Below are 9,769 nucleotides of genomic sequence, written 5' to 3' on the forward strand. Positions count from 1 at the left end.
ATTCGTTTTTGTAGCTAGGTTTCTGCCATTATGAGTAAATCTGAGGATTTTTTTTTAATATTTCTTGGTAGAATGAGCGAGGGGATCCATATCATCATCAACACTTTTCATTATAGTAACAACTTACTGGGTGTAAAAACTATTTCTTCAAGTGGCATACCTCTTATTAATACATGGTTGAGAGTCTTTTGATCATCCTTTCTGTTAAATGTCTAATTGTGATACATCTACTGAGTTGTTTATCCTTTTCTCACTCATTCACATGAGTTATTTACATAATCAAAACATTAGTGCTAGTCATGCACATTGCAGATTTCAAGTATATGACTTCTATTTGGATATCCTCTACAGTTTTTCTTCAGATGAATACAAGTGCTTCATTTTAATTACATAGTTGTAGTTTGTCAATACTTTCCATAATGGCCTGTACCCAATATGTCTTGTCTATGAAATCCATAGGTCTTGCATTTATGTATTTTTAATATGCAATAGTTCATTTATTTCCAACTGTTACCTCCCTATTATGAAATTTCAATTTCAAATCTTCTCTATTCTCTTCATTTATAAAACTCACATTTCTACAAACATCTTAATTAGACCTCAAGTGGCTTAGATTACTAACCTGATAAAAAAGAAAATTGTTTGAATAGATTAGTACCATGTTCACTTTTTGTTTGTTTTGTTTTTTGCTTTACATCTGATTTGTTTTTTGTTGTTGTTTATATATCTTACTGTAATATAGTTGATTCACAATATTGTGTTAGTCTCAGGTGTATAGCAGAGCGATTTAAGTTATACACATACATTTATTCATTTTTAGATTTTTTTCTCATACAGATTGCCACAGAATGTTGAGTAGACATCCCTGTGCTATACAGTAGGTCATTGTTGGTTGTCTATCTTATATATAGTAGTGGTGTGTGTATGTTCATCCCTATCTCCTGATTTGTCCTTCACCCCCATGTTTTCCCTTTGGTAACCATAAATTTGTTTTCAATATTGAAAGTGTGTTGGTAAGAACATTGTAAGTCTGTTTCTGTTTTGCAACTAAGTTAATTTGTATCATTTAAAAAATTATATTCCATATATGAGTGATATCATGATATTTGTCTTTGACTTACTCCACTTAGTATGATAATCTCTAGATCCATCCAAGTTGCTACAAATTGCATTATTTTATTCCTTTTTATGGCTGACTAATAGTCCTTTGTATATATGTACCAAATCTTCTTTTTAAAAAAATTTTGAAGTATAGTTGATTTTTAATGTTGCATTAGTTTCAGGTATACAGAGAAGTATCAATTATACATATACATATGTTCATCCTTTTTTAATGATTATTTTCCCATATAGACTGTTACAGAGTATTGAGTAGAGTTCCTTGTGTTATAAAGCAGGTTCTTGTTAGTTATCTGTGAACCACATCTTCTTTATCCACTCCTAAGTCAGTGGACATTTAGTTGCTTCCATGTCCTGGCTATTATAAATAGTGCTGCAGTGAACATTGCGGGGCATGTATCTTTCCAGATTATAGTTTCCTCCAGATATATGCCCGGGAGTGGATTGCTGAATCATACAATAGTTCTATTTTTAGTTTTCTAAGGAACCTCTATATACAGAGTTTGTACCAACAAGCATTCCTACCAACAGTGTAAGGGTGGTGTCATCTGCATATCTGAGGTTATTGATATTCCTCCCGGCAATCTTGATTCCAGCTTGTGCTTCCTCCAGCACAGTGTTTCTCATGATGTACTCTGCATATAAGTTAAATAAGCAGGGTGACAATATACAGCCTTGACGTACTCCTTTTCCTATTTGGAACCAGTCCGTTGTTCCATGTCCAGTTCTAACTTCTTGTTTCCTGACCCGCAAACAGATTTCTCAAGAGGCAGGTCAGCCATCTGTATGTCTTCTTTGGAGAAATGTCTGTTTAGTTCTTTGGCCCATTTTTTGGTTGGGTCATTTATTTTTCTGGAATTGAGCCTCAGGAGTTGCTTGTATATTTTTGAGATTAATCCTTTGTCTGTTGCTTTGTTTGCTATTATTTTCTCCCATTCTGAAAGCTGTCTTTTCACCTTCCTTATAGTTTCCTTTGTTGTGCAAAAGCTTTTAAGTTTCATTAGGTCCCATTTGTTTATTTTTGCTTTTATTTCCAATATTCTGAGAGGTGGGTCATAGAGGATCCTGCTGTGATTTATGTCAGAGAGTGTTTTGTCTATGTTCTCCTCTAGGAGTTTTATAGTTTCTGGTCTTACATTTAGATCTTTAATCTGTTTTGAGTTTATTTTTGTGTATGGTGTTAGAAAGTGTTCTAGTTTCATTCTTTTACAAGTGGTTGACCAGTTTTCCCAGCACCACTTGTTAAAGAGGTTGTCTTTTTTCCATTGTATATCCTTGCCTCCTTTGTCGAAGATAAGGTGTCCATAGGTACGTGGATTTATCTCTGGGCTTTCTATTCTGTCCCATTGATCTATATTGCACAACAAAGGAAACTATAAGCAAGGTGAAAAGACAGCCCTCAGAGTGGAGGAAAATAATAGCAAATGAAGCAACAGACAAAGGATTAATCTCAAAAATATACAAGCAACTCCTGAAGCTCAATCCCAGAAAAATAAATGACCCAATTAAAAAATGGGCCAAAGAACTAAACAGACATTTCTCCAAAAAGACATACAGATGGCTAACAAACACATGAAAAGATGCTCAACCTCACTCATTATCAGAGAAATGCAAATCAAAACCATAATGAGGTACCATTACACACCAGTCAGGATGACTGCTATCCAAAAGTCTACAAGCGATAAATGCTGGAGAGGGTGTGGAGAAAAGGGAACCCTCTTACACTGTTGGTGGGAATGCAAACTAGTACAGCCACTATGGAAAACAGTGTGGAGATTCCTTAAAAAACTGAAAATAGAACTGCCATATGACCCAGCAATCCCACTGCTGGGCATACACACCGAGGAAACTAGATCTGAAAGAGATACATGCACCCCAATGTTCATCACATCACTGTTTATAATAGCCAGGGCATGGAAGCAACCTAGATGCCTATCAGCAGACGAATGGATAAGGAAGCTGTGGAACATATACACCATGGAATATTACTCAGCCATTAAAAAGAATTCATTTGAATCAGTTCTAATGAGATGGATGAAACTGGAGCCCATTATACAGAGTGAAGTAAGCCAGATAGATAAAGACCAATACAGTATACTAACGCAATATATATGGAATGTAGAAAGATGATAATGATAACCTTATATGCAAAACAGAAAAAGAGACACAGATGTACAGAACAGACTTTTGGACTCTGTGGGAGAAGGCAAGGGTGGGATGTTCAGAGAGAACAGCACTGAAACAAGTATACTACCAAGGGTGAAACAGATCACCAGCCCAGGTTGGATGCATGAGACAAGTGCTCGGGGCTAGTGCATCGGGAAGACCCAGAGGGATGGGGTGGGGAGGGACGCGGGAGGGGGGATCGGGATGGGGAACACATGTAAACCCATGGCTAATTCATGTCAATGTATGGCAAAAACCACTACAATATTGTAAAGTAATTAGCCTCCAACTAATAAAAAAATAAAATTAAATTGAAAAATAAAAAATAATAAATAAAAGGCTGAACTAGGAAAAAAAAAAGAGGCAGGTCAGGTGGTCTGGTATTCCCATCTCTTTCAGAATTTTCCACAGTTTATTGTGATCCACACAGTCAAAGGCTTTGGCATAATCAATAAGGCAGAAATAGATGTTTTTCTGGAACTCTCTTGCTTTTTTGATGATTTCCAGTGGATGTTGGCAATTTGATCTCTGGTTCCTCTGCCTTTTGTAAAACCAACTTGGACATCTGGAAGTTCATGGTTCACATATTGCTGAAGCCTGGCTTGGAGAATTTGAGCATTACTTTACTAGTGTGTGAGATGAGTGCAATTGTGCAGTAGTTTGAGCATTCTTTGGCATTGCCTTTCTTTGGGATTGGAATGAAAACTGACTTTTTCCAGTCCTGTGGCCACTGCTGAGTTTTCCAAATTTGTTGGCATATTGAGTGCAGCACTTTCACAGCATCATCTTTCAGGACTTGAAATAGCTCAACTGGAATTCCATCACCTCCACTAGTTTTGTTCATAGTGATGTTTTCTAAGGCCCTCTTGACTTCACATTCCAGGATGTCTGGCTCTAGGTGAGTGATCACACCATTGTGATCATGGCATCTGGTTCCATCACTTCATGGGAAATAGATGGGGAAACAGTGGAAACGGTGGCTGACTTTATTTTGGGGGGCTCCAAAATCACTGCAGATGGTGATTGCAGCCATGAAATTAAAAGACACTTACTCCTTGGAAGGAAAGTTATGACCAACCTAGATAGCATATTAAAAAGCAGACACATTACTTTGTAGCAAAGGTCCATCCAGTCAAGGCTGTGGTTTTTCCAGTGGTCATGTATGGATGTAAGAGTTGGACTGTGAAGAAAGCTGAGCACTGAAGAATTGATGCTTTTGAACTGTGGCGTTGGAGAAGACTCTTGAGAGTCCTGTGGACTGCAAGGAGATCCAACCAGTCCATCCTAAAGGAGATCAGTCCTGGGTGTTCACTGGAAGGACTGATGCTGAAGCTGAAACTCCAATACGTTGGCCACCTCATGTGAAGAGTTGACTCATTGGAAAAGACCCTAATGCTGGGAAGGATTGGGGGCGGGAAGCAAAGGGGACGACAGAGGATGAGATGGCTGGATGGCATCACTGACTCGATGGACATGAGTTTGAGTAAACTCAGGGAGTTAGTGATGCACAGGGAAGCCTGGCGTGCTGCGATTCATTGGGTCACAAAGAGTCAGACACGACTGAGCGACTGAGCTAAACTGAACTGAACCAACAGTGTAAGAGCGTTCTCTTTTCTCCATATCCTAGCCAACAGCTATTGCTTGTAGATTTGTTTTTTTTTTTTTTTATGATGACCCTTTTTTTTGGCTAATAGCTTTTAAAATTTTTTTAATTTAATTTTTATTGGAGTACAGTTGCTTTACAATGCTGTGAGTTTCTACTGTACATCAAAGTGAATCAGCTGTGCATATACATATATCCCTTCTTTTTTGGGTTCCCTTTCCATGTAGATCACCACAGAGCACGGATAGAGTTCCCGGAGCTATACAGTAGGTTCTGACTAGGTTCTATTCTACACACAGTGCCAATAGTGTACATATATCAATCCCATCCCCTTTCCCACCCCACTGTGCACATATGTTTGTTCTCTATGTCTGTGTCTCTATTTCTGCCTTGCAAATAAGACCATCTATACCATTTTTCTAGATTTCACATATATGCATTAATATACAATCCTTTTTTTTCTTTCTGACTTACTTCACCCTGTATGATAATCTGTAGGTCCATCCATATCTCTACAAATGACCCTGTTTCATTTCTTTTTATGGTTGAGTAATATTCAAGTGTATCCATGGACCATATCTTCTCTAGTCCCTCATCTGTCAATAGACACTTCAATGCTTTCCATGTTCTGACTATTGTAAACAGTGTTGCAATGAACATTGGGATGCATATGTCTTTTTAAAATATTTTTTTTAGATTTTATTTATATTTTTAATTGAAGGATAATTGCTTTACAGAATTTTGTTGTTTTCTGTCAAACAGTTTTCGCTGGGTATAAGCCCAGTAGTAGGATTTCAGGGTCATATGATAGTTCTATTTTTAGTTTTTTAAGGAACCTCCATACTTCATAGTGGCTGTATTAATTTATGTTCCCACCACAGTGCATGTAGGTTTCCTTTTATCCACACCCTATCCAGCATGTATTGTTTGTAGATTATTTGATGATGGCCATTGAGGTGATATTTCATTGTGGTTTTTATTTGCGTTTACTTAATAATCAGTATTGTTAAGCATCTTTTAGAGTGCTTTTTTGGCCATTTGCTTCTCTTCCTTGGAGAAACGTCTATTTAGATCTTCTGCCCATTTTTTGAGTGGATATTTTTTTATATTGAGCTGCATGAAATGTTTGTATATTTTAGAGGTTAATCTCTTGCCAATTGCTTTATTTGCAAATATTTTCTCCCATCCTGAGGGTTGCCTTTTTGTTTCATATTGACACCTTCCTGTATTCTCTTTTTAGATGTCCAATTGAGAAATTTCTATCTTCATTTTTATCCATTTGTTGTTTGTGAAACTTATTTTTTTTTAGTTTCTATTCTTATTTTTATTTTTTTCATTTATTTTTATTAGTTGGAGGCTAATTACTTTACAACATTGCAGTGGGTTTTGTCATACATTGACATGAATCAGATTTGTGAAATTTATAACCCCCCTTTTATTTTGTGACTTAATGTTTTACATACTATTAGATGGACAAAAATATATCTTATTGAATGTTGCTTCTAATAGAAATAGAAGCCCTTGGTGGCTCAGTGGTAAAGAATCTCCCTGCAATGCAGGAGACACTAATTTGATCCCTGTGTCAGAAAGATCCCCTGAAGAAGGCAATGGCAACCCACTCCATTATTCTTGCCTGGAAAATCCCATGAACGGAAGAGCCTGATGGGCTACAGGTGGAAGTGTGTGTTGCAAAATGTCTTCAATTTTTCAAAACTTATGCAAGGGCAGAAGTGTAGTATGGAATTTGGCCCCACCCAGAGAGATACCACCTTTGCCCCAGCACCTGGCAGGTAATCATTAAATGCTGGAAATTTCCTTAGTGATAGGAGTGATGTTATTCATCCTGGTTATTCATAGTGGGTAATGTGGACAATACCTGATAGTTTATGCTGATGAGATCACTGAAGATGGGGTATAGCCGTGCTAACCATTGAATGAATAGAGCTTTGGGCAAAATGACATCAACTCAACCTGGAAGCTGGAAATTGAGTTCAACCATATGGGCAATAATTTAACTAATTGTGTTTATGTTATAAAGGCTCTATAAAAATTCTAGACACTGAAGCTCAAGTCAGCTACCTAGTTAGCAATATTGTTTTCATATATTATCACACCCTTTAGCCAGGAAGAGATAATGGGTCTGGACTCTGCAGAGAGCGGATAACAAGAACCTCCATCTATGGGACTTCTAGGTCCAACCCTATGTGTATCTTCCTTTGGTTCTAATTTGTATCCTTTGCTATAGTAAAACTAATATTATAAGTATAGAATTCTCCTGAATTGTGAGTCATTCTAACACATTACTGAACCCGAGGGATTTCCCTTAATTTGACTATTCTAGAAAATTATTGAATGTGAGGAAGTCCCTGATTTGTATAAGTAAGGGCGGTACTGGGAACCCTTGAACTTTTAGCTGGTGTCTGAAGTGAAGGCAATCCCATGAGGAGTGTTCCCTTAAGCTTTGTGGCTTGGCAAACTCTTTGCAGCAAGGCAGGGGGTGAAAAAAAATTAAGCCAAGTTGAAGCCCCTCAAAGGTCTCTGAAAACCACCAGAGAGCTCTGGAGCTAGAATGATCCCTTAGAGTTGGCTGGAGTTGGGACAGTGGAGATAAATGCTTACATCTCCACATCATATAGCCATTGGATATGGGCTGCCTGGTGGCTCTCAGTAGCTGAGGCAGATTGCTTTAGGAGCTGATTGCAGAGAGCTGAGACAACATTGGAGAAATATGTCCCTCATTCCAACAGTAGATATTTTTTTATTGTGGTAAAATAACATAAAATTTACTGTCTTAATGATTTCCAAGTAAACGTAACATGGTTTTACAACCATCACCACTATCCGTCTGAAGAACTCATCTTCCCCATCTGAAACTCTGTCTGCACTAAACACTGACTCCCCATTCCTCCTCCCAAAGCCTCTGGTAACCAACATTCTAATCTCTGTCTGCATGTGTCTGACTACTTTAGGTACCTTATATAAGTGGAATCTTTCCATTTTTGTTCTTTGTGTCTGGATACATAATATGATTGGGGATATGGTGGTTGGAATTGGAAGAATTATCAGAAAAGTTGGTAATTGACTTTGGTAGATACTCTTCCATCTACTCCTTGGGAAGCATACATGTCAGGTTTCCTAGGAAAGTCCCAGTTGATAACTCAGTATTAATCATATCTCATTTCAATTTCAAAATACCCTAGTTTGAACAGGAAATTAGTCATCCTATTTGCTCAAAAATCTGGCCAAGACTATTAAACAAAAATGCACTAAATATTTTGGTCCTTAAGGTAGAGTCTAGATCCTCAAATCAAGGTGTAGGCCAAAAAAATCATAGGAAAAGTATAGAAACAATAAATAAGAAGAAAGCAAGAGCTATGATTGTTTTGCAGTGCTAGAAATAAAACTCCCTGTGAACAGAGGTCCTGGATAATGTATAAAGAGAGTGAGAAGGGTATACTGATGTGCTTCACGAAGTCCGGATGAGCTATGACTTGTGTGGGGAGTCCAAAATAACTTATTATTTCCATTAAAGCTATTCTAAGAGGAAAAATGGGGCTTCCCTGGTGGCTCAGTGGTAAAGAATCCGCCTACCAATGCAGGAGATGCCAGTTCGATCCCTGGGTCAGGAAGAAACCTTGGAGAAGGAAATGGCAACCCATTGCAGCATTCTTGCCTGGGAAATCCCATGGACAGAGGAACCTGGCAGGCTCCAGTCCATGGGGTCACAAAGAGTCAGACATGACTGAGCGACTAAACAACAATTTCAACAACAAAAGGAAAACTTGTGTAAACAGAAAGCAGAGTGCTAAATAGGTACAAATCACTATGGGACTGCAGATTCAGAATTTCTTGTTGCACATATTTGAATTTACTGCCTTTCCCAGTATTTTTTTCCCAGAAAAAAAAATGTTGACACAGGTATTAAAATTAGGCCATTCTGATGATAATCCCCCATAGGGCACTCTTGATGTCCCTGTTCCTTAGACTGTAGATGAAGGGGTTCAGCATAGGGGTGACCACAGTGTACATCACCGAGACCACTGCACTCTTCCTGTGGGAAGAAGAGACAGTGGAGCTGAGATATACCCCAAGGGCTGCTCCATAAAATAAGCAAACAACTGACAGATGAGAACCACAGGTGGAGAAGGCTTTGTACTTCCCATCTGATGAGGAGACTCTCAGAATGGAGGATATAATCCTAATATAAGAGTAAAGTATCCCCGAGAGTGGAACTCCAGCCAAGATGGCACTAATGAAATAGATTAATATGTTACTGGTGGAGATGTCAGAACAGGCAAGGTTGAGAAGTTGAGAAAGCTCACAAAAGAAATGAGGGATTTCCACATCTGCACAGAAGGTAAGCCTTGACATCATCAAGTAGTGAAGCTGAGAGTTCAAAAGGCTGATGGAGAATGACACCAGGACCAACAAGCCGCAGAGGCGGGGGTTCATGATGAACAGGTAGTGCAGAGGGTGACAGATGGCCACCAACCGGTCATAGGCCATCACTGTCAGAAGGAGACTCTCCAAACATGCAAAAAGAGAAAAGACGGTCACCTGAGCTAGGCATCCTGCGTAAGGGATGGATTTGCTCTGTGTTTGGAGGTTCACTAGCATGTTGGGAACAGTCGTGGTGCTTATACCAATGTCAGCCAAGGACAGATGGGACAGGAAGAAGTACATGGGGGTGTGGAGGTGAGAATCAGAACTGACAACCAGGATGAGGAGCAGGTTCCCGAGCACAGTGACCAGGTACGTGGACAGGAAGAGTCCAAAGAGGAGGGTCTGCAGGTCTGGATCATCTGAGAGCCTCAGGAGGAAGAACTGTGAGACACGCGTACGATTGTGTGGTTCCATGAAGAAGGGACACCTTTTTAAAGA

At 38.8% G+C, this 9,769-nt stretch overlaps 1 protein-coding gene across 1 annotated transcript; it reads right to left on the reverse strand.

Moving 5' to 3' along the window:
- Positions 1–8,815: 8,815 nt before the first annotated feature.
- Positions 8,816–9,769, reverse strand: LOC122440476 (olfactory receptor 18-like). The gene has a single exon (XM_043466774.1). It carries the CDS (start codon positions 9,743–9,745, stop codon positions 8,816–8,818), a length of 930 nt encoding a protein of 309 aa, XP_043322709.1. The 5' UTR covers positions 9,746–9,769.

The sequence above is a fragment of the Cervus canadensis genome, chromosome 4, assembly GCF_019320065.1.
Source record: "Cervus canadensis isolate Bull #8, Minnesota chromosome 4, ASM1932006v1, whole genome shotgun sequence".
Lineage (NCBI taxonomy): Eukaryota > Metazoa > Chordata > Mammalia > Artiodactyla > Cervidae > Cervus > Cervus canadensis.

Excerpts from the sequence above, each read along its gene's own strand:
- LOC122440476 (XM_043466774.1), bottom strand. The coding sequence starts at position 9,745 with ATGGAACCACACAATCGTACGCGTGTCTCACAGTTCTTCCTCCTGAGG.